Source organism: Ylistrum balloti, unplaced genomic scaffold (genome assembly GCF_031769215.1).
Source record: "Ylistrum balloti isolate Yb309-2 unplaced genomic scaffold, AGI_CSIRO_Ybal_v1 Utg371116, whole genome shotgun sequence".
NCBI classification, from domain to species: Eukaryota; Metazoa; Mollusca; class Bivalvia; order Pectinida; family Pectinidae; genus Ylistrum; species Ylistrum balloti.
Window position 1 is genome coordinate 26640 of NW_026782613.1, and position 26024 is coordinate 52663.

The following is a 26024-nucleotide window of genomic DNA, read 5'->3' on the forward strand; positions in this document are numbered from 1 at the left end:
AAAACTCATTTTCCTGTTTGAAATTTTTTGTTGTGATAATTTTCATATTGTTTTTAAGTCTCGCTTGTCCGAGAAGTACGTCACTGTCAATGGCGGCTCCTTTGAAACATGTGAGAAGAGAAGAAGTCGAATTGACTGAGTGTTTTTCTTATCTTTCTGTTTTCACCTGTTAAAATGGAGACCTTAGATAATTGGTACAGGCGTGAGGTATATATTTTTGTGTTTTATTTCGTCGTTGATAGGCAAGCTGTCTTCATACCATTCTCTAGTGTTGCTTTTTTGTTTTTACTTGTTCGCCGTAACCACTTGAGCACTTCTAATTTTGTTCCTGTATCGCCAGGACATCGGTTCCGGACCATGAAGTATTTCCGAACAGTCAAATTTGCGAGTTGTATCAGATAAACTATTGATATTCGTGACCTTGCACCCGGATAATTTTGGTTGTTGTAACATGTCACACTTCCAGAAAGAATAAAAAAATTGTGATTTAAACAATTCACCACAAAATATTAAGATTTCATTGACAAATTTGTGTATTTTTTACTTAATACACATTTTTACATGTCAAATATCCTTTCAGATATGATGAAATAAGCTATCAATCCATCCTCGGTCGCCAATGTTTTGCTGTTGTCTCTCATGTGAATAAATATCAACCATAAATAATTAAAAGGCCACACCGTCTAATTTTTTGCTACAGAAGTCCAAACTTGCACGTCTTATATTGAAAAAATGATGATTTGTAAGTTATCACTTTTGACGATTCAATTCTGATTTTTCTGATAAAAAGTTGTAGACAGAAAGATGAAAAAATTACTTTATATACATAGTGTTTGTTGTAAAAAAGAAGTTTACCACGAAATATGGTTCATTTGAGAAAAAAGGATCAAACAATAAAAACTTTAATCCAACCCTTAGAAAAGGTGCATACGTAAGCGTAGCTTATGGTGAATGATCACTTTCAGATACTTGGCATTGCTGACATCCTCAAGAGTGTGGCTATGTAATGTACAACCTGTCTTGAGTGGGTAGTCTCTTGTTGGTCACGTGGATCACCATATACTTTTGTGGGTGGAACTCCATCTGCCACTTGTGTTCCCAATGTTGGGAGTGTTATCAGATACTCTTGTAATCGTTTTGCATCAACTGGGCTTGATATGTGCCTATGCAGGCAGTCATCTGCAAACAGCCATGCATCTGACTGAATGTGAGCTGGCAAATCATTTAATATATATGTTAGGAACAACAGTGGCTCTAGCACTGCCCACTGTGGCACTTTCGAAATGACATAGCTTGGCTAGATGTTATACCATCTAGGTTGATGTACTGCGTCCTCTTTGTCAAGAAGTCTTTGATTCATAGCCATGTGGTCCCTCGCACCCAGTAGTAAAGCTTGTGTAGTAAGCATTGGTATGACACCTTTTCAAACGCAGTAGAGAAGTCAAGTAGAATTTGTTGATGTCAACTTTGATAGTATGTACATAATTTTCTCTACGGCTTGTCTGAACTTGGTCCAAAGTCAGTGTCTCCAGTATCTGCTATGTCACCATGAAGTGCTATCCTGATAGTATCAATGTTTGCCTTTTTCCATTGCTTGTTGATATGCCTCGTATTTGTAGATCTAAATGATCGAAGATTTAAATCGCACAAAATGATGTCATGGTCGGTTTTGCCATGGCTGGTATGTATTTTAACTGGTCTAGAAGGGAGGGATGTGAAGTAAAGAAAAGATCCAAACTGTTATCTTCCCTTGATGAAAAGTCCCCCATGTCTTGTAGATCCAAATCCTCACTAGTAGATAGGATGTTATTAGTCAGTCTGGCTGGTTATCTTCTTTCCTGAAATGATGATTTTCAACCTATGTCAGAGATTGAAATACCCACCTACATAGAAAAATGAACTGGGATGTGAGCATCTCAAATATGTGATTTTGTCTGTGAATGTCTGTAGGTATTCCTTGGTGGTCTGTAGAATGCTGATTAAATCCTAGATCTCTTATTTGGTAGATCAACTTTCACTGTGATGGATTCTGTTGCATGACGTACTTATCTTGTAATAAGATTATTCTTCATTGCTTTAATTAATAATACCTAAGTACTTCAATGTGGTTGTCTGACACCCGGTCTCGGCGATTTACAGCAAAGCTACATGTATAACCTCAGATGATGATACTGAACCATTAAGCCATGTCTCGGTACCTATTATTATGTCTCATTTGGTGAAATTAATTAAGACATCAAGTTACCCTTGTAGTTCACTTTGGTCCTGATATACTGGCAGTTGATGACAATGTTCTGTGACTGCACAGGTTGGTTTTGCTTCAGGTTTGATAGCTGGGTAGGTTGCATCTTTTTTGGTGATGATGCAATATTTTGGCTGCCTATTGAGCCTATGTGGAAGGATGTATTGGTACTGCTTGTTAGTACAGCAGACAAATCGTCTTGGCTTTGGCTGAGATGATGATATGGTACAACTGGGCGATGGCATGTTGCACAGTACCAGGATACATTTGCTAGGTTCGTGCACACTGAATCTGATAACCCTACATACTTGGCATGTTTCAACTTGTCACAAGTAATGGCTTTTTGATTCCAGTGACATGGTTGGGTGCAAACTCCTCGTGGGTATTTAATAGGTCCTGGGTTGCTCACTTCAGCCAATACTTCATGTCTAAGGCTGGCTGAATTATAAAGCACCAGTGATGTACTTTGGGATAAGTAAACAAATTCTTTATCATGTTTTTATTGTAACTGTTCTGTCTCAAAATTTAACAGCACCAAACAACCATTGAAACAGCACGATCTATGTTTTATCCACAAATTTACATATAATACAGAAACTGGCCTACAGATATATCAAACACCAATCGGGGTAAGTAGTAGTGCACATAGATTCCTTCTATTTTGTTCATTCATTTGGCCAATCATAGATCAATCTAAGGTGTTTTCTTTCCTGAACTCTTATATTACTCTGAGGTAACTATATATTTATTCCAAAATATCATTAATTGCATTGTCTTAGGCAAATTTGTATACTTATATGTTCAACACCACAAAGCAGCTGTGTGCGTTAACTAATTGCCTTGGATGGCTTATACTTTGGGACCAAAAGAAGATTGATTATGCTTGAGTATTTGATTAGGTGTACAGCTGGCGGACAGGGGCTGCTGTGGGATGGACTCTGTTGTTACAGCCTTGTGTTTTGGCGATGTACTTCATCTTCTGTACCTTGGATATATTTCACCCTCTTTCATGGATAGCAGGTATGTTGCTCTGTTACAGAAATTGCATATATACCATTTATTTGTTTCAGAGTTTCTCAAAGATACAGCAGGTGTACTACTATCTAACGTGTTACACAGCCCTGGATTTATTTCATACTTTCTCTTTATTTCATTATTTTGTGTCAAAATCGAATATTGAAACTTGCCCATCACATTTTGGCCATTGAGGAATAGGAACTGAAGTTATATATTGTAGCTATTTTTCAATTAGAATTGACCAGTTCATTATTTGCTGTATAGTGTAATTGCAAAAATTAGACATGGCGAAAAAATATTTTACATTGTGTACATGTGTATTCAATAGAAAATGCGTTAGTCATGATTGGCTCATTACCAAGCTAAATTATGATTATGTTCCTTTCTGTACCAGGTTCCTTTTCAACCTGATTTGATATCTGTGCCAGGTTCCTTTTCAATACTAATTTGTTTGCTGTGCCAGGTTCCTTTCCAATACTGATTTGTTTGCTGTGCCAGGTTCCTTTCCAATACTGATTTGTTTGCTGTGCCAGGTTCCTTTCCAATACTGATTTGTTTGCTGTGCCAGTTTCCTTTCCAATACTGATTTGTTTGCTGTGCCAGGTTCCTTTCCAATACTGATTTGTATTCTGTGCCAGGTTCCTTTTCAATACTGATTTGTTTGCTGTGCCAGGTTTTTTTTCCAATACTGATTTGATATCTGTGCCAGATTCCTTTTCAATACTGATTTGTTTTTCGTCCCAGGTTCTTTTTCAATGCTGATTTGTTTTTCGTCCCAGGTTCCTTTTCAATGCTGATTTGTTTTTCGTCCCAGGTTCCTTTTCAATGCTGATTTGTTTTTCGTCCCAGGTTCCTTTTCAATGCTGTTTTGTTTTTTGTCCCAGGTTCTTTTTCAATGCTGTTTTGTTTTTTGTCCCAGGTTCTTTTTCAATGCTGTTTTGTTTTTCGTCCCAGGTTCCTTTTCAATGCTGTTTTGTTTTTTGTCCCAGGTTCCTTTTCCAGACTGTTTTGTTTTTTGTCCCAGGTTCTTTTTCAATGCTGTTTTGTTTTTCGTCCCAGGTTCCTTTTCAATGCTGTTTTGTTTTTTGTCCCAGGTTCCTTTTCCATGCTGTTTTCTTTTTTGTCCCAGGTTCCTTTTCAATGCTGTTTTGTTTTTCGTCCCAGGTTCTTTTTCAATGCTGTTTTGTCTTTTGTCCCAGGTTCCTTTTCAATGCTGATTTGTTTTTCGTCCCAGGTTCCTTTTCAATGCTGTTTTCTGCACATTACATATTTGTCTTGGTGGTGCTTACAGTGGTGTCTGGAGTGCTGGGTATTCTGATGTCCTCCTCTTACACAGGTAAATTGTCTGGATATGTATTAAAATCAATAGGGCTTTATATGCATCATTGAAGGTTAACTGCAATTTAAATGCCATTTAATGTTTTTTCTTTTTCTTATAATGTAAACTTTATTTAATTTACAACATTGCAAAACAAGGTATCAGCTTATCAAGTGTATTAATCACTCTTGGTGGCCAGGATAAAAGTGCATAATGGATGTTACTGCTGGAGCACACAGGAGTACTCTGAGAAAACACTCTTTATACAACAGGTGACTCCTATACCTTTTCATTTCTACTTAGGGAATCAAACCTTGAACATCAAGGTGAAAGGCAAATGCATTATCACTACACCACCCAGCCACCCTTAAAAAGTGTTTTTTCAATGGCATTATCAGTTAGTTTGTTATATAGGTATTAAATCAGTTAAGAGTATCTAGTTAATTATGTAAACATGATCTTGGAAACTTATAGAATATTTTTGATTGCAGTGATTCCTGACATCCCTTTAACCCGCCTGCATGAACTTGTTCAGCTTCTATTGCCATCATGTCTTTTGCAATGCCTAATGTATCTTGTGTCGGGTGTAGTGACAGCTTGGGTGTGCACTTCCTGTATTGGAGAGCGCTACTCTTCCCTCATCATCAAATCAAATGATAATGACAGGTGAGTTTGGTGTTATACTTTGTCCTACTACCTTTGTTTTCACTCTTGCAGAAAAATGCGTTCATTTTAACCCAGTCTTAAATGCACCCTAGAATACATGTAACACATATTTCAGCTTTCATTTCAAAAAATGTAAAAGGCCAAAACTGGAAATAGCTAGAATGTAACAAAAAGTATAGATTATGGTTTATTATAAATTTTTAGCCCACCATTATCAGATCGCTCTTCGTCCATGGTCTTTCATCTGTCCATCCATCTGTCCGTAAACAATTTTTGTCATTACTATTTCTTGAGAAGCACTGGATGGATCTCTCTCAAATTTCATATGTAGGTTCCCCTTTGTCCCTTGTTGTGCCTATTTGATTTTGTGACTGATGAAAAACCCAAATGGCTGACATCTTGTATTTTTATACCCTGCGGAGGCGATCATGTATTGGCGTCATCTTCTCCGTCTGTCTGTACATCTGTCTGTATGTCCATTTCTTGTGAATGCAACTCCTAAACTAATTTTTTGTAAGATTTATGCCATTTTCAACTTTGCTCATAGTGGAGCCTTGTGAACGCAACTCCTAAAATTAATCAAGATTTTCACGAAACTTGCTCAATGTCACTACTACAATGGGTAGATGTGCATGAAGGGGCGATTTTTCGGTTCTTTGATTTTTGTAAGATTTATGCCATTTATGATCTCAGGTCCCTGTCTCTTCCAGCTAAGCTAACTGGTCTCACAGACTTCATTTTGAGCTTATGTATACAGACATGTTAAAAGCGATAATTAAATGGACCAATCTTGATCTTTATATTTTGTGGCAGCGTATATTGTGTCCACGGCACTCTTGTTAACTTTCAAAGTTTGTTAGCACTATTTCTTGAGAAATACCTTATAAATCTTTCTTAAATTTCATATATAGGTTCCTTTTGGACTGTAGTTTTTGGAGTGATGAGAAATACAAAATGGCCGACATGTCGCCATGTTAGATTTTGACTTTGAAAGTTTGTTATTGCTATTAATTGATAAGTACAGGATGGATCTTTCATTAATGTCATCTGTAAGTTCCCCTTGATCCCTCGTTGTGCCTGTTTGATTTTGGTACTGATAGAAAAAACAAAATTACCCACAAGCGGCCATCTTGGATATTGACATTGGAAGTTTGTTATCACTCTTTCTTGAGAAGTTCTCTATAGATCTTTTTTCAAATTTCATGTAAAGGTTCCTTTAGGTCCCTTGTTATGCCTGTTTGAGTTTGGGATTGATCAGAAAAACAAACGGCCATCTTGGATTTTGCCAAGCAAAGATCGGTATCCCTATTTCTTAGTAAGTACTGAATGGATATCTCTCAAATTTCATATGTATGTTCCCGTTGGTCTCTCCTCATGCTCATTAGATTTTGGAACTGATCAGAAGAAAAAAATTCCTTCCAGGCAGCCGTTTTGGATTTGGCAGGTAAAGATTATCATCGCTATTTCTGCAAAGGAATATTCACATGTCTCATCATTAAGAGCAAAAACAGAAAACAATAAATAAGGGAAAAGATCCAAATTTAAAAGAGCATATAAAGATCAAATATTGGTGGGCGCCAAGATCCCTCTGGAATCTCTTGTTAATATACCTCTTTGTTCATTTTAAGTCTTGTGAAGTTAGATTTAATGCAGAAGCGACCATTTTAATGAAACAGTAAAAATTGACAAAAGAGACAACTGGACAATTCAAATTACCATGTAAAATGTCAAGTATATTTTGAATTTCAGAGAGGTGTATTACCTGAATGAGTACCATCTATTCCTGGTGGTGTATGGTATGTACAGCGGAGTCCTGTACAACATCACAATGTTTCTTCACCAGAATAACTTGATACAGTTCCCAGTGCTTGAGGTAGAGTTACAAAGATGAAAGCCAATTATAGAGCTGCTCAATGGTCACTCAATTACCTAATATGGGATTGTCTTCTGAAAAAATAGCTTTGCTCCCTCAATTTAATAAAAAAATCTTTACGCATCATTACAAAGTGTCTGATATTATGTAGATCTGGATCTGAAGTAAAAGTTTTTGTAAGGTCTTGCTGTAGACAACACCTTGTCCAAAAGAAGTAAAAAATGTTGTACTGGGCCATTTCAAAATTTTTGTGCAGGCTTCTGTAGATAGCATATATAACTAGTCATTTTTTGCAATTTTCTTTAAAATCAATCAAATTATATGCTAAGAAATTAAAATTTCATGATCTGGACGTAAACAACATCTATTTCACACATGTCTTACCAGTTCATGGATTAAAAGGAGGAGTGCCATTTTGGGCCTTCTGGTGGCCATGACGATTACTTTTTATTTTTTGTCTATTAAAACCTTGAGGTCAGACGGTAATGACATGACATTAATCTAAGGTCAGCTCAAGGTCGTTCAGTTGTTATAGGGGGGACGAGTGGGGGGATCAAATTCATAATTATTGCAATAATTATCAAACTAAAATATTTTTTTTCAGTTTTTTTCTCTTAAATGTCATTTGATGATATATTTCAAAACCTTCATTAGAAAAAATGACCAAAAATTATGCCATTGTTGAAAAGTAGGTCACTTTAATTAAGTGCCCTATTTACTAATTAAGTCACACTTGAGCAGGGTTTTTTGTCTTAATGCATCTATAAACAATACGTTTATCACATGTAGTGTATTTATTTGAAATATTTTTGCAAATATGGATGATATTAAAATGGAAAAAATCAATTTAACACCGGGTTTCACAGGATCATAAATGACCTTTGTCTATTACTTACGAGATTGTATTTTTGTTTACTGCTTTAGTAAGGGGAATGGTGGTGTTGGGATATTCATTTAGGAGTCACTGTGGCTGTCACAATCTGACCAGTTCTCCACCGTCATTGCGTCATCAACACAACTAAGGAAACTTGAGGAGGCAGTTGTTTGTGCAGTATCAGACTGGTGTCGGTCATAAGAAAGATACCATAGGACAGATGCAATGTGGGCACAGCAGCCGACTACTCTGGCCTCAACCTTACATTGACAATACCAGCCTGATATTGGGGTCAGTCCATTAGAATATTCAATCCAAAGATTGTACACCTTTTTTCATCTCTGGACTTTCCACAAACGAAACAGCGATTCAGTAAGCGTAGCTCGTGGAATATCAAGTTTGATTTTTTTTTGAGTCAGGTGTCTCATTCTGATGGTCTTAACCACTGTTAGAATCCTCTACTGGTTCATGGTATTTGTTGAATCTCCCTCTGCATTTCTTAGATACAGGGTCACCTAAACATAAATCTTTATTGATGTTATCTTTCACGAAAGACAGAACATCTGCCTGATTCAGACAATATATTCTGACTTTATAATCTGCTTTGCAGCAAGCACACTGCTTGTGTACTGGCATTTTACAAAAATAACAAAAAGTTAATTAAAACTAAACAAAATACTATAATACTATTATATATATGTCACACTTGTATGAATGAAATTATATTTAACATTTTAGTGATACACAAGATATGTGCATAAGTCAATGCATGTATGAACTACACAGAACAAAGTATACTTTTATATCTGGATATGCCATGTGTTACATACACTGCATTGTAGATTACTGAAGTTTGCTAGTGTTTGAAACAAGACCATTAACAAGGTATACATCAGAAAGATGTCATGATGTCATACTATTTTATGTTAAAGCTCTAGTGTCAAACCATCTTATGTTAAAGCTCAAGAATACAACTAACGGAAGAATTATTATACTGTGAAATTTATTTGAAGTAATTTTTCATACAGTATAATTCAATATTCATTTGCATTGACCGGAATAAAATAGTGACTTGTGCTCTTGCATTTTAAGTTGTAACTAGTCTATTTAAATGGCATGCCTCTCTTACCCTAACTGCAACTTCTTCATTGCTCTAATTCATGCAAAATATTTCAAATAGATACACTGCACATGATAAACGTATTGTTTATAGATGCATTAAGACAAAACACAGTGCTCAAGGGTGACTTAATTAGTAATTAGGGCACTTAATTACTGTGACCTACTTTTCAACAAAGGCATATTTTTTGGTCCTTTTTACTAATGAAGGTTTTAAAATATATCATCAAATGACATTTAAGAGAAAAAAAACAAAAAAAAAATATTTTAGTTTGATAATTATTGCAATAATTATGAATTTGATCCCCCACTCGTCCCCCCTATAACAACTGAACGGCCTTGAGCTGACCTTAGATTAATGTCATGTCATTACCGCCTGACCTCAAGGTTTTAATAGACAAAAAATAAAAAGTATTCGTCATGGCCACCAGAAGGCCCAAAATGGCACTCCTCCTTTTCAGCATCACGTAAGTGCATCATGGAATAGCAAAAGTATAATCCCAGCAAACACCACCAGCTATATGTAGTACTGTACCTTTTTATAATTAATCAAGACCTGCTGTTGCTAGATATGAGATTTGTAGAAAAGCATTCATTATGGTTTTGTACATTGAGTGAGACAAAGTTACATCATGGCTTTATCCAGATATGAGGTGTTGAATTTCAACTACCTTATTCTGAATTTTCTAAGATTGAAATGAAAGGATGTTTTCATCAGTATTTGTAATTAGTTTTATAAATATTAGACTTTATAATTAGTAGTATCACAGAAGTATTCATTAAAGTCCCAATCATGTGTAGTACCAAAGATTGGAAATTGATTCATTGAAAGTAAAACTTCATATATTCTTCTGAAGAAAATTGACAAGTCTCTTTTAAATTATGTTTGAATTTTTATACAGCAAGCCAAGTTTTTCCAAGTGAGAAGTAGACTCTACACGGAACTGCTGAAATCGCTTTCCTATTCATTCTGGCACACAATGTATTTTTATCCATTCTATTGGATGTTTGGTAAGTCATTACAATGTGTTTCTATCAAAGAGTATTTATATCTGTTTGATGTTTGCTTCAGTTAAATGAAAACCTCTCTCTGTTTTCCAGGACCTATTTTGATTTGTTTCCCCTTCTTGCTTTTATAATCTTAACATTTAGCAGGCTTAGTTACCTTCACATGAAACTGTTTTCCTGAACAGCAGTTCATTTCAACTGTATTTGGAAAAGTACTTATATATAATTCCCCTTGTTTGTATCATAATCTTGTTGAGAGATCTTCTCAGTCAGTTTTCAACTAAAAAATTCTTTTAAACATTGTAGGTTTTGCAATCATAAAATGACTTTGTGTCTTCCTCAGCTTTTAACCGATTTCTCAGAAAGATGCTAGGCTTTATAAATAATACATAAAATTGTGTATTCTTTAATGGGGATGTGAATTTACAATTTTGGCTGTTCCATCTTTCATAACACTGAACCTACATGGAGGTCATGTTAGCTGCACAATCTCCTAAGTTAAGAAATGCATAATTAATGAGCTCTAAATCCTTTTTTTCCACATCATTGTTGTCTTTAATGTAGATGAATGTTACTTGATTGTTCTAACATCATTGTAAACAGGGAAAATAATCTGAAATTTTACATCCACAGCCAGTTCATTCTTATGAGTAAGACAGATTAATGTTTTCTACCTTCTAGTCTGTTACTTAAATGGACCATTCAGTATAATTTCTGTGATATATTTCAAGAAATGAAGTACCTGTTCAAGTACTTTGGCTTGACTCCCAGAAGATCCACAACCATTCTTTCATTGTCATTTCTGAGATTCTTAATTGATCTCATAATAGGGTGAAACATTAATTAGGCAGTAAATGTTTTCATGAAGATGGCTTGTACCAATGACACTATTTTCTAATTAGTAGGGGCAAATATAACCATCTGGAACAATTGCAAAAAATGATATAAAAGTGGTGTGAGTATGCTGATGTTGCTGCTGCAGATGATATTGGTTTTGTATTGAGCAACCAGTTAACATTCTGATGTTTCATTAAATTAGGCTGTACCAAGCACAAAAATCTTCACATGAACAATTTTAGAATTTGTAACTTCAATCTGAACTTGGAAAGAATGAGGATTATAAAGAGGTTTCATCAGTAAAATACAAAAATTTCATCCTCTGAGAGAGTTAACATCATTTGAAACTTGTGGGCATTGCCTGTTTTATTGATGTTGATAATAACACATTGTTGCCTGACCAATAAGAAATATGTCTCTCCATCAAATTAAGGGAGGAAGTTTAGTACTCTGTATCTTAGTTTGGTTCCTATTACTTTTAGTCTTTGCTGTAACTTAAACTGTCAATGTTATCTTAATGAAAGATGATATACACCTTTATTACCTGAAGCTGATGTGCAGTGCACTGCTATGAGGTCGCTGTAACATTGACCTGAAGGTCAAGAGTCAACTTAGAACCCTGTCAAACTGCAAGCAAAGTATTAAAGTCTTTTTTAAGGATTTCTCTAACAGTGCAGTGTTCTATAGATACAGTTATTTGAGTCATCCAGTAATGTATCCCTTATATACATATTGCATCAGTACCAGTTCTTTTAAGAATTTCTTGTCCTCAAGGTCAAAGGTTGAAAAGGGCTAAATATCCCGATTATCTCTTGTTTGGGTGATAACTCTTACACTGTTAACAATATCCGAATGAAAAGAACTGTAGACCTTTATCATTGACTGAAAAAATGCAATCGTATTGGATCTCTGCCTTTAACCTCAAAATTAAAGGTCAGACTTATCAACATTGTTAAGAGTAGCACAATATCAAATAAATAACAACAGTGTTTTTTCATTTGTATTCTTGTTCACCCAATCTACTACAAAAACTGTACATATACAGCTTTGTTACTGGGGAGGGAGATGATTTTGGTGGAGTATCTTATTATGGTTTTATTTTTCAGGTCATATTCCAAAAGACATTGTTATACAACATTCATCAGTATTAAGGTAAGTGACAACTGTTTTACAACATACCTCAGTATTAGTGTGATAACTATTTTACATCATACTTCAGTATTAGTGTGACAACTGTTTTACAACATTCATCAGTATTAGTGTGACAAGTTTTTAACAACATTCATCAGTAAAAGTGTGACAACTGTTTTACAACATTCATCAGTATTAGTGTGAATACTGTTTTACAACATTCATCGGTATTAGTGTGATAACTATTTTACATCATACCTCAGTATACGTGTAGGTGACAACTGTTTTACAACATTCTTACAGCTCTGAGATAGCACTTAACTCAGTATGGGGCCTGTTTGATGTGTCTCTCCTGTACCAGACTTTCCTGTGTGGTGTGTTCCTCTACTTTACTTGGACTGTTAGCAGTGTGCTGTACAAGATCTACAACACAGAGGTAATACAAGTCAACCAACACTTTTGTCAAATTATTGGTTATTTGTTATTTGTAAACAATACTATTGTCATTGCTATTTCACTTGTCTAAAGCCAGGGCTCTCGATCTGCCAGATATGGGGCCAATATTCGGCCCCATTCCCAATGCAAAATATTATCTTTTTTTTTTCCAATTCAGACCCCAAGTTTTCCCAATTCTAAGTAAAACAATGTTATTTTTCCCAATTCTTAGGAAAACAATGTTATTTTTCCCAATTCTAAGGGCCCCGGACCCCAATCCAGAAATGGGGTGTGAGAGCCCTGAAAGCTGTCTGAGTTACTGTATAGTTGATGTTTCTGGTAGGATATTTAATTTCACTATATTCCCATTTATCAAAGAAAACGAAACAGAAATGAATGCAAATACTCAGCAGATATTTAGCATAAATCAAAATGCAAGGAAATAAATGTTATATGCATACGGATACCAATATAATGACAAAATTTCATCATTGTGAAATAGACTACCGTAAATTTCCGTGTATAGTGCACGCTTTTTCAAACTAAAACGTGTCAAAAAGGGGGTACGCATTATACGCAGGAACATGCAGGTTATCATTCCGAGTTCTGCGTCTGCCATATTGGATTACCCTTCACATAGTTATATGTAAAAGTCATCGGTCATATATGATAGTTGGGAGATAAAAACAACAAAAAAAATAAATAAAATTCGAATGTTTTAATCATCGGCCATACACGCTGGCATTACGGTGAATCTAATTTTTGTTTTCGTTTCCCGTTGTTCGAATAGTAGTGTCTGAATTTCCGCCTGATTTTGATGATGTATCTCTGTTGTTCTGTTCATAAATCGGACAGCCCATCCCACCAAGTTGGTGACCCTATGACCTCTCTTGATCTGCATGGCCCGCACGCGCAGTTCTGTTGTACTGGCAGCGATGCCGGCATCTCGGTGATCGCATACAAAGTTGAACAGCTCTCTCTCCATCTCTGGGTGTTTCACTGTCGTATCTATGTCAGCCCTTCTGGTCAGTGGTTGGGACTTTAAACGGTCTTTTTTTCTTCCGTGCCTTGATATTTCACTCTGGAATGTCGAAGTGGCGACCGGCGGCACGAAACTCAAGTCTCTCGGCGTAGTCAATAGCGTCCAGTTTTTCTTTCGCTGTAATGATGTTTGCTGTTTCCCCATGTCGAAGTCGGTGTAAACAATCTATAATTACGTACCTTCGGAGACCGCGGTAGGTACAGATATGGGGACAAGGTAGGATTGAAACTTTTCAGACAGTTCAAACAACATCGTTTTCTGAGCAATAGTACGTGTTCAGCCCAAGCCGGGTGTCATCAATCTCCTCATACTCAGCGTGTTACCTGTTGAGAACCATTAATTATCCAATTAGCCAAGCCTTTCACACTTGTTAAGTCAGGCACCTGTGTGAATTTGTTTACATAAGGTAATTAAATATGTTAGGGTCACGATAGTTGTGGTTTCCTAATTATCAATGGATCAAACCACATCAACTGTTTCATCGCTGTAACCAGTAATCAATTAATCTTTCTGTAGAAAACTTTTCTTTTTTTTTTAATCTGACCCCAAAAAAGTACCTGCGCACTATACCCGAGTATTTATGGTAAATAGGAACATAGGAACATTTGCGAAAGATTAGCCCTTGGAAATTGAACAACTATACAATATATATACCGTAGGTACCCGACTATAAGTCTCTCTCGCTTATAAGTCGCACCCCCCTTTTTCAGCTGTCAATTCTTGGGTTTTCACCTAGGACCAAACTATAAGTTGCATCCAACATTTTGACAAATTCTGGGCTTGCATATGTTTCATCCCAACATGTATAAATTGCATACACTCCGTACTGAACTCGAGAACTTTACAACGGCATAAATCAAATTAAAACACAAGAAAGAAAGAAAGATGACAAAAATACGATGGTATTGGTGATATCTTTTACTTATTGTGTATAAAAAAGCAGTCGGACATGGTTTTTTGTTGTTGTTTTCTAAGCGTGAGCAAATTGGGTTTTCAATATGAAGCGTATTTGGGATATCAGTAAAAACCGGTAAAAACCAGAAATGTCGGGTAGGTTGGAGCTTCGTCCCGTCAGCGAGACAGAATAACGGTGAAGTGCACCTTGTCGCTGCCGGTTGTTTTGACTGTCACGGTGTCGGTGCCTTTGATGTCTACAGTTCTGCTGGCTGGCATGTTGTTTCGTACATGTTTCCTAGTTCTTTCTCAGATCAATGACATATGCTTGAAGGCTGTTTTTTTTTATCAGCAATACGACCCATCTTCAATTTGGCCAATCAATTTGGAAATGTCAACGTCATTTAACTAGTAGTCCAGCCCATCAACACATTTCACCCAATCAGGAACAACTTTGTGCAAACATGGTTGGGTACCAGTAATGCTAAATGGCTTCTTGAAAAGGCGGTGTTTTCACAGCAATCAACACTGTGAAAAGAACCCTCCTCAAACTGTCACAGTTTGACACATGCCTGTGTTTATAATTAGTGTTGAAAGGGTAAAGATCCACGTAACACATTTATAGACACAAGACGAAATGTAATCAGGTTCGTGATGTTGTTGTCTGCAATCGGGTGTCATTAATTTGTTTGACAAAATGACGAAGCCACATAAAATCAAATTACCTTTATTTCTCAAAATCGTATTGAATTATAATCCCAGAAGGTAATGTTTTGAATAATAATAACCATAACGAGTAATTAATTAACTTATTAGAACTCGTATGCTAGTTTTGTTATTTATTTTTTCCAAGACAAAGAAAGAATACCCACATATGTTATACAGGGCCGCGATCTAAACGATCTCAATATGGCGTCCATACTGAATAACAAACTCAGCGTGTTTACTTTTTACAGATTATTTACACATTTTAAGCAAGTAAAGAAATTCTGTTGTAAGTTAACGTTTTCTGTTTAAATTTCTTTATGGCAAATCCTGTAGTTCAACTTTTTTTATCTCTTCTGACCATTTTCCATCAGTAAAACCGTGGAAGTCATATATGGCCTTTGAAGTCGGTATTTCTGTCACTCGGAATGCTGTTTTCCTGTGAAAATTTTAAGATGTGATTGTTATATCTCGCTTATAAGACACACCCTACTTCAAACTGAATTTTGATGGGAAAAAAGTGTGTCTTATAGTCGGGTACGTACGGTAATTTATGGTACTGTCATTGAAAACATGATAAACATTTTGGTTGACATAACATTTTATTTTTTCTGTACTGAACGATAACGACATATGTTATGTAATGTGAAAATGTTACTTTTTGTAGCATTATGCATTTCCTGTAGAAGATGTCTTTGATGATCAGAAAAATAAATGCCTTGTTGACGCCTTGTCTTGTAATACTAACAGTTTACTGCAGGTAAGTTACCATTCATTTTGATAGCAAACATTTTATGACATCATCTTTTGGGAATTCAAAATGGTTAAAAGCCATTAATGTGTTTCGTAACCATTCAATATTAAGGATTGCATTCTAAAGTCTCACAGTTTGTTAATCTAGTCATATCCATGTACTTATATACAGTTAAGTAGCATTCTGGGAAAGCCAAGAAGGGTAAGAAAACTATCTGTAGATGAAGTAATATAAAAGCGCTATATTAATTTTGGGACTCAATATTCATGCTTTTTCAAACCTCATAATATGTTTCCATTTGATTTCCTATATAAATAAAGATCAATAAATCTGCTAATTTTAACAATGGAAATAAATGCTCGATGTTGTATTTTGTGTTTACAGTGTCTGGGATTCTATGATTTGTGCCACTTATCCAGAAAGTGTGGCGTAAGGAGAAGTGTTGTGTTTAGTCTGAGTCAGCCAGGTTGGTAATCCATCAAATGTTGTTTATGAAGATTGGATATAATTTTCTACTTTGAAGCTTTATATCTTTCACTAGGAACAGTAGATACCGCTGTTGTGAAGGAATGTTTACCTATTCCTGGAAAATTTTACTGTTTCATGTTTATAGGCATTAAATACTTTATTACATAGTGGTAATATTTTAGGTATTGTTGATAGATGTGCTTGATAATGAAGGCGTATTATTGTACATCAGATACTTCCTACCTCTAGAATTAACCATTACAATGAATACTCCTGGTAGGCAATGAATATTTCAGGTGGTCATCCCCACAACTGGAACAAGTTGTATTCAGCTTGTGTGGCTGAAGTCAATGCCCTCAACCAGAAAGTACAGGAAGCCAACTGGAGAGTATTTGCTAGTGTTCCAGTTAGACAGGCCAGTGGTGAGAAAAACCTACCTTCAACACCAGCAGGTGATTGTAATTTGCTTTCTGAAGCAAACATGTGAAAACTGTGAAAATGTTTCCTGATAAAATGTGAAAGCATTTTGTGATTTACTTAGATATCCAGATTATATTAACAGAACTCAGAAACTGACTTTAATATCACAAACAACTCCATGATTGGATCACTTAGTCATAAGCAGTGTAGCTGTGTTAGAGTAATATATCAAAAATCTCACCTATATGAATTCCAACATGATTGAATATGAGAGTTTTACAAATGACCCAGAATAAGATTTATGTTATATTCCTAATCATGTCAGTGTGAGAGAGAGAGAAAAAACAATCTTTTCAGCAGAGAGAACTACTGCAACGTTGTCTTACCGAGGGACCACAAATGTCACCGATGGGAATCCAAGTCTGCCTGTTGATAAGCCATCATCCAATGTGCAGACTTTCAAAGATCTGGTTTGTATTGTTTCTAATAAATGAAAATAAAACAATTCTTTAATTGTAATCTTTTATTGCCAAATATGAAATTAGAACATTTTTGTACAGACGTAAAACAATGTTTTCAATACAATTTCTACAAATGTGCATTACAAAATCCTGAATCATTGCTACCTTTATCATATGTAATGTCATATATGAGCATTTCTGTAACAGTTGATCAAGGTTATAAGGCTACCCCTGGTGTCAGTTGATTATATCGATGTGCTGTTATATGTTACTTGTAGACTCTAGTGTATCTAAAGAAGAAACCCGTTTTCAGTTATTTCCTGTCGGAGTTGCCTGATTCTAAAAGCAGAAAGCTTTTTGCTACATGTCAAGTACAAGTTTGGGCAGTTGAAGGTATTATTCCTAAAAAATGTGCTATAGCGAAATGGTTTGAAAGCTACACTTTACATAGAGGGTATTAGTGGTTAGCTATAAATTCAATCACTTTAAGACATTGAAATGTCATTTTTATGCCAGTTATGTGAATATGAAGTATATCTGTAAGATATATCATTCATTACTGGACGACTAGTGAGACAATCAGATTATTTGGGAATGCATCAACGAGACAGTATATATGTTGTAAGTTGTGTATTGAATGTATTGAATGATAAGTTAATTTCATTGATAATTTTTAGCTTTGTCCAACTTTGCCACTGCCTCCTATACTGATGATAAATATGGTGTAGTCCAAAGATCCCTACCAGAAATTGTTACTGCAATCGTGAATTTACAGGAGGTGAGTTCTCAAAAACTTCTTTCGTTCTTGAAAAAATTAATTCAGATGTTTCTGTCTCATTGTTTGGTTTTATTGTGGTAACATATATATATGATATTATATAAATCATGTGTACGCTCTGAAAGTCTGAAGTTTGTATATAGTTTTGCTGTTGTCTTACTATATCTTTGTATCATCCTGTTCTATTCTGTCTATTCAAATGTTTCTGACAGACATGGAGAATACATGGTCAATGTCTTTATATAGAAGCTGTATTTAGTTCGGTAAAGAGAAATACAAAAAGCAGCAAGCCTCTGGTGAGCCACTTTCCTCTCTCAAACTGCAGCTTGTATTTTAAAACTCTGGCCATGTATTCATTTTGTTTTACAACTTTTATTGAAAATTCAGATAATCAAACTCGAACAGTTTGTTGTGCCTATTCAGTTTTTGTTTATGTGACGTTGATGTGACGTTGATTGTGCCTGATGATTACCTCACATGGAAATAAAGTTCCACACTTATAACAATACATTTCATGAATTTCCATTTACTTTTGTTTGTTACACCTATTGCAATTGCTTATTTAAACAGTTATTTGAATGTTTAAATGAAATATTTAAGTATGTCTGAAAATTATTCCGTTGAACTAATGCACACGCTAAAATCTCTCGTGATGGTAAAAGTTTTCATACTGAAATTATACCTATCTATATAGAGTGATGTTCACTGCTGTTCTCTTGACTCATCAGTTATACTCGTGCCTTCTATTATTGCAAATATTGTTTGTTGCTTTGCCTTGGTAAAATCTTGTGACATTTTATTATCATAACCGTTTTTTTTCTTCAATTTCCTCTCAAGATGATAAGGCGTCTTGCATGTATGATTTGCTCTTAAGCCTGATGTATGGAGAGTTATGGCTCTTTGTTCTGCATTGCTAACAAGTCTTGTCCAGAGGTTGAGGGCAATAGAAATTTTTTGCAATGATTTGTTTTTCTTCTTTTGTCATATAAAATTGAAACATAGAAGCCAGTTTTTTTTTTCAAAGTTTTGGTACAATATATTTTTTTTCTGATTATTTTGGAAATGTAATAAGATCAATGTTTACAATAACATCTGATTGTCCGGTGTATAATGAAAAAGTCTTGATTTCCAACTTACAGAATGTTGAAAAACATTTTAAATTGGCCACAGCAACGAGTCGTCGGAATCAGAGAGACCTGGGACATTATGACACTCAGCTCGGATATCTGTTACAGACAACACTGAAAAGTTCCATGTACAAAATCGTAAACACTTTCGGAAAACATATATTGTAAGTGTGTTGTGAATATGCTATATTGTTTGTACAAGTCATAATTGTTTTCACAGCATGCACTTAATAATTTTTTTTTCTTATTTTTTGTCTTCTTGATATATATGCATTAAGAAAAATATTAGGAAAGCGTATGCTTTCACATCATTACGATATTACTTTACTCTGACATTACAAAGATGGTATGGTGTTGATATTTTGGATGAATTGATTACTGAATGACTTTGTGATCAAAATGACCATTAACACACAAAATAGAAATATTGTTTTTAGAGAATTCCGCTTTCTTTCTGGAAATTTTAAAAGTAAATTATAAAGAACTGCTCAATACAAAGAATATGACAATAGAAAAAGGTTAGAATTTCTTTCTTTGTTTGCTGTAACATACTAATTTATTGTTTGAGACAACTGTCTGATTGCTTTTTCAGAAGCCTTAATCTTTCTCCAGAATGTGTGAGGAAGCTTAGACTATTTATGGACTACAAGGAGTGACACCAAGAAAAATTTATTTGATTGCTAACAGAAAAATCTATGATGATAACTATAATGGGAGAAGTCACACCTTGATTACATGTTAAAGAGTTGAAATATCTACAAGATAAATACTGTATCAGGATCTATCTATACATGTATATTGTGTCTAGATGTGTTGATGTAAGTGCTGTGATTAAGTGACTTCATTATTGTTAAAAAGGTATTGAAGGCTTTACCTATACATGGTACTTATGATAGACTGATATGTGGAGATTTGGCCATAGCTAGTGCCTGTGATGAAAGTGACGATGGTTAATCATGTCTGATCAAATTAAGGCAGTATATATTGTCTTAATTTTAAATTTGAATTATTGAAAATATATGAAGAATTCTATTATTGGTGCTGGTTGAACATGCCATTGATGATGCAACCTCTTGAAGCAAAAACAATATCTATGTGAACAGTTCATCTTTGTAAATTACTGACTACACATGACTTATAATAATCAAAGCAATAGATGGAAATAGAAAAGAAGTGATTACATGTAGTCCAGGATTTGTGTGCATAAATATTGCTTGTGTAAATTTTGTATAAAAAAAGGCCATGCTGTTACAAAATCCTACTTTGGTTCTGGTAAAGCTAACTGTAGTTATTGAAGAAGACTATACCAGACTACTGGATAGTAATCAGTATGTCAATTTCTTGTGAAACCTACTTCCTTATTGGAGAGTTTTTCTTTCTGATGTTATTTGGCATATATTCTATTACTGTCACAAAAATAGTGTTGCTTTTGAAAATTAAACATATTTGAAGAACAGCTATCACACTATTTACTTATATAGCCTATCTTTGTTTGGTTTTGAACTGATTTCAGACATTTTTCATCTCATGATATGTTAATTGCTCCCGTCTGTGGAGTGTCCATCATTCCCTACTTTTGTCTGCATGCTCATGAACAATTCATGCTATCACGAATTCTTTAAAAGTGCTTAATTGATCTTTCTCAGATTTCAAATGTAGAGTCTCCTCAGCCCATTGTGCATGATCAATTTTGGGACTGAAAGAAAAATAATTTGGCTGGCAGGTGACCATCTTTGATTTTGACAATAAAAATTTCATGGAAGTAAGGTATAAATCTTTCCCAAATTTAAGATGTTCCTTGGGTAGTTTTCTCTTGGTCCCTAATTGTACCCATTTGATTTGGGATTAATCAGAAAAACAAAATGGCTGACATCCCACCATCTCAGTTTTGAACCATGAAAGATTGTGCTCTTTTTCTAGAGGTATACTGAATGGGTCTTGTCATGTTTTATAAATAGGTTCCCTGGTCTTTTATTGTGCCTTTTGATTTTGGACTGATCAGAAAAACAAAATGGCTGACTGGTGGCCATTATGGATTCACTATTTCTTGAGAGGGAATTTAATTTTGGAACTGATGGAAACATTTTTAAAAAATCAAAATGACTGACAGGTAGCGGTGATTAACATAGTATTATTGCAGCAATGATTTATGTTTATTTCCAGAATACGTTTACCTCCAGCAATTACATAATATATGTTAATATGTAGGATATATCAATATATCATAGCAGGTTATAACCTCATTCTACCACTGTGTTGGTACTTTGTTGTAGATAAATTTTCATTCTTGGATATTTTTGGTTATTGTTTGGAGTTGTCAACAAGTAATTGTTACCCATTGCCATGGAAACATATTTAGAAAAGAATTGATAAGTATCCAAACTCATTTCTAGACTGTTCTATTATGGGTCCGTCGTCAAATTGCTATGTGTAATGAATGATTATGGTCATGCAGTAACCTATTTTGATCAAATTTGCTTGGAAGCATCCTAGGGGGCAGGAGAACCATGTTTGTGTAAATATTGGTCTTAAGCAATCTTTGGTGAAAAGAAAACAATCATGTGTAAGCATAAGGTCTCGGTCCTTTGGGGCAAGAGGGGCGAGTCCTAATAGGGAAAATAGAATGAATTCTTTAAAATCCTTCTCCTCCAGGAGAGATGAATGAATATTGCTCAAATTTGGTCTGAAGCATTTTTAGGTGAAGAGGAATCGGTTTTGCTAGGTGATTGATAATGGCCCTACAGGCACTCAGATTGTTGCTGTTCACAATATCAGTGCACAGATAATGGGTAATGGTCAGTCATTTTCCTGAAAACCATCAATACCTTATTTTGCACACTGATAGGTTTTGAATAAGTAACATTTTTGAGGTGTGCAGTTTTATGCATGAAATAAATGAGCAGATATGTTGATTAAAATACTACCCTATGTAGATGGATGAGGAGAACATCTTCTGGATCTGTTTGATGTTATTTAGATGTGTTTACTTACTAGATCAGTGAGGAAGATTAATGAAAAATAATGGTGTTTACCAAAATTCTTTTAAATACTTACCAAGATTGATTTTTCACCTCTCTAGATTTTGATGTTATTTGAATTATGATTTTTCTTAAAATTCACCACAGGGTTCACTTGATTAAGTGACATAAATCATATCAACTGATTGGAATTCTGAGCCTATGAATTAGAATCAGCAATATTCAAAATGTTATTTTAAGAAATTAAAGGTCACCAGCCACCTCCTTTCAGTTTGGAGAAGCAAAGTCGTTAATTAAAATAAACATTGAAAACTCAATAACAGTGGTCTTTAGGAACAAACAAACAAATTAAAGGGAGGTGAATTTCTCAGGATGAAAACTGGTAAATATTTCTTAAAAAATAGACATGTTGGCTTGAAATGTCCATTTTTCTTTTATTTTAAATGGCATATATTTTGTGTTTCAGAACTTTTGTCATATTTATGAATTATTGCTGAGAAAGTCAAGTTAATGAGAAGTACACAACTAAAGAATATGTACATTATAAAAAGCATTTTAATATAAGGGTAGATCATCCTGTACACAGCTTAAAATAGGACAAAAATAATTATTCCTCTTTTGGGGTAAAAAACATTAAATTTGATGGATTTTTCTATTCGTTGATAACACCATCAATAGATATTGCATTCATTTCTGGTTTGTACACACTTTCAATAAACACTTTAACCATTAACATTAAAAATGTATATTTGTTTTGCATACATCAAGGGGACTAAATTGTTAGATTTTTATTTCATAACTGATGACAATCATTATAGAATTTAAATATCTGTTAAAAGTTGTGCACTTTCTGTTAATTATAATTTTTAAAAGTTGGCATAGCCACTTTATTTAATCATCAGAAAATTGAAATAGGAGCAACTCAACACTAATTCATATCATTTTTGTTTGGAGAGTGTAAACAATATCTTTGCACATGCATTTAGAAATCATAATAAAGCGATGGGTTAAAACAAGGTTTCAAAGGGCCATGCGATGGACTCGCCTATCTCCGATTAAAAGAGTGAATGGCAGTAGGCACAACAGCAAGTGTCAATCAGTGTTAGTTTAAAGCTGATAATCTTTATCAATTTTTCTCAAAAAATGCTCAAATTTTGTGATTATTTTTCAGTATTACACTGCTTGCCCGAAATCAAATGCACAGAAAAAAATGATGAAATCTAACCATTTAGTCACTTCAAGAATACTTTTTTTCCACAATATTTTTCTTTCTTTTTGGTTTTTTACACGAGATATTTGCTTCAGCCTATCGATCAGGATATTGGTGTATACAATAGAAAAATTCCCAACTTCTTTCATAATTTCCTTCTGATTTTGAAGTCGGGACATTTTCAGGAACCCATCATTGTTGTTCTGACCAAAAAAAATGAATGAGCTCAACTGTGAACCAGGAGATGATTGCATATTAATTATGAAAGAAAGTCATCCTGTTCTTTCTGAAAACATGTTAACATTCTTCAAACACCAGGCGGGTTGCTTGTTCATCTAAACTTTAAGAGGAATTGGCTGTCATGAAATTTGAAAATTTCACATCCTGTGCTGGTGCACCACAAACAACTGCAGCAAGCAATTTAAATCTGAGATTTCTCAGTATCAGAATTGAAGACAGCAACATTGGAGCCATTTGTTCTTCAATCAGTTTCAAAATTCAAGAACCACTTTTGTCTTGAAGAGCAGACATATCTAGTGCTCTTGTAATGAGCTAAATAAACTTTTGAAATATCAATGGCAAGTTTTATTTTGAAAGATCTTTGATAATCTGCTAAATAACTAAAAGATCTAGGATTTTCGTTTGTGGCTAGTGGCTATAAAATTCCTACCTAATTTCAAGTTCAGTTGGGCTAAAATTTAAAGCTATGAATTTTTTGTAAACTGTAAGGTCATCATCAAATCACTTTTGATGTTATCAGGGTATTTATATATCTGTACAGCTCCTGTCAACTATCACTGATTCTGGGTTTGATAGTTATAGTCTGAACATAGTTTCTGGGTTTCATATGCAAACAAGATTTAATCTAAACCAGAGTCCTGTTACAGACAGTGGTCAGAAGTAAGTGATGTGGGTGCTACTTACCATTCCATGAAGGCCAGCAGTGACATGTGACATTGATACCATTCCATGAAGGACAACAGTGACCTGTAACAATGATACCATTCCATGAAGGGCAGCAGTGACTTGTGACAATGATACCATTCAATGAAGGCCAGCAGTGACTTGTGACTGTGATACAATTCCATGAAGGCCAGCAGTGACTTGTGACAATGATACAATTCCATGAAAGTCAGCAGTGACTTGTGACAATGATACCATTCAATGAAGGCCAGCAGTAACTTGTGACTGTGATACCATTCAATGAAGGCCAGCAGTGACTTGTGACAATGATACCATTCCATGAAGGACAGCTGTGACTTTTGACAATGATACCATTCCATGAAGGACAGCTGTGACTTTTGACAATGATACCATTCCATGAAGGACAGTTGTGAATTTTGACAATGATACCCATTCCATGAAGGACAGCAGTGACTTGTGACAATGATACCATTCCATGAAGGACAGCTGTGACTTTTGACAATGATACCATTCCATGAAGGACAGCTGTGACTTTTGACAATGATACCATTCCATGAAGGACAGCTGTGACTTTTGACAATGATACCATTCCATGAAAGTCAGCAGTGACTTGTGACAATGATACCATTCCATGAAGAACAGCAGTGACCTCTGACAATAATACCATTCAATGAAGGACAGCAGTGACTTGTGACAATGATACCATTCCATGAAGGCAAGCACTGATTTATGACAATGATACCATTCAATGAAGGACGGCAATCACTTGTGACAATGATACCATTCCATGAAGGCCAGCAGTAAGTTGTGACAGTGATACCATTAAATGAAGACCAGCAGTGACTTGTGACAATGATACCATTCCATGAAGGCCATCTGTAACTTGTGACTGTGATACCATTCAATGAAGGACAACAGTGACCTCTGACAATGATACCATTCAAAGAAGGACTGCAGTGACTTGTGACAATGATACCATTCCATGAGGGACAGCAGTGACTTGACAACTATACCATTCCATGAAGTGCAGCAGTGACTTGTGACAATGATATTCTTTGAAGGAGAGCAGTGACTTGTATCAGTGATAGCATTCAATGAAGACCAGCAGTGACTTGTGACAATATTACCATTTCATCAAGGACAGCAGTGACCTGTGACACTGATACCATTCAATGAAAGACAACAGTGACTTGTGACAATGATACCTTTCTATGAAGGACAACAGTGACTTGTGACAATGAAACCATTCCATGAAGGACAGCAGTGACTTGTAACAATAATAACACTCCATGAAGGTCAGAAGCGACTTGTGCAAATGATAACACTCCATGAAGGACAGCAATGACTTGTAACAATGATGCATTCAATGAAGGCCAGCAGTGACTTGTGACAATGATATAATTCAATGAAGGACAGCAGTGACTTGTGACAATGATACCATTCAATGAAGGACTTTTGACAATGACAATGACTTGTGACAATGATACCATTCCATGAAGGACAGCAGTGACTTGTGACAATGATACAATTCAATGAAGGACAGCAGTGACTTGTGACAATGATATCACCAGCCAAGTGACTTGTGACAATCAATGAAGACCAGCAGTAACTTGTGACAATGATACCATTCCATTAAGGGCAGCAGTGACTTGTGATACAATATGATACCATTTCATGAAGGCCAGCAGTGACTTGTGACATGATTGCATTCAATACCAGCAGTGACTTGTGACAATGATACCA

General features: G+C 35.1%; 1 protein-coding gene across 5 annotated transcripts; it reads left to right on the forward strand.

Moving 5' to 3' along the window:
- The first annotated feature begins 108 nt into the window (after positions 1 to 108).
- Positions 109 to 22860, forward strand: LOC132560807 (nucleoporin NDC1-like). Of its 5 annotated transcripts, none has more exons than XM_060225486.1 (16): positions 109 to 207; positions 3142 to 3262; positions 4494 to 4595; positions 5069 to 5243; positions 6993 to 7116; positions 10012 to 10120; positions 12061 to 12106; positions 12389 to 12521; positions 15829 to 15921; positions 16300 to 16381; positions 16680 to 16835; positions 17161 to 17273; positions 17543 to 17657; positions 17942 to 18042; positions 19182 to 19333; positions 19762 to 22860. In XM_060225486.1, the coding sequence occupies exons 1-16, from the start codon at positions 175 to 177 to the stop codon at positions 19823 to 19825; spliced, it is 1719 nt and encodes a 572-aa protein (XP_060081469.1). In that variant the 5' UTR covers positions 109 to 174; the 3' UTR covers positions 19826 to 22860. The 5 variants fall into 5 exon arrangements, with proteins under 5 accessions (XP_060081469.1, XP_060081470.1, XP_060081471.1 ...); XM_060225487.1 differs by having other exon boundaries at positions 17164 to 17273; XM_060225488.1 differs by having other exon boundaries at positions 130 to 207; positions 3131 to 3262.
- The last annotated feature ends 3164 nt before the right edge of the window (positions 22861 to 26024 follow it).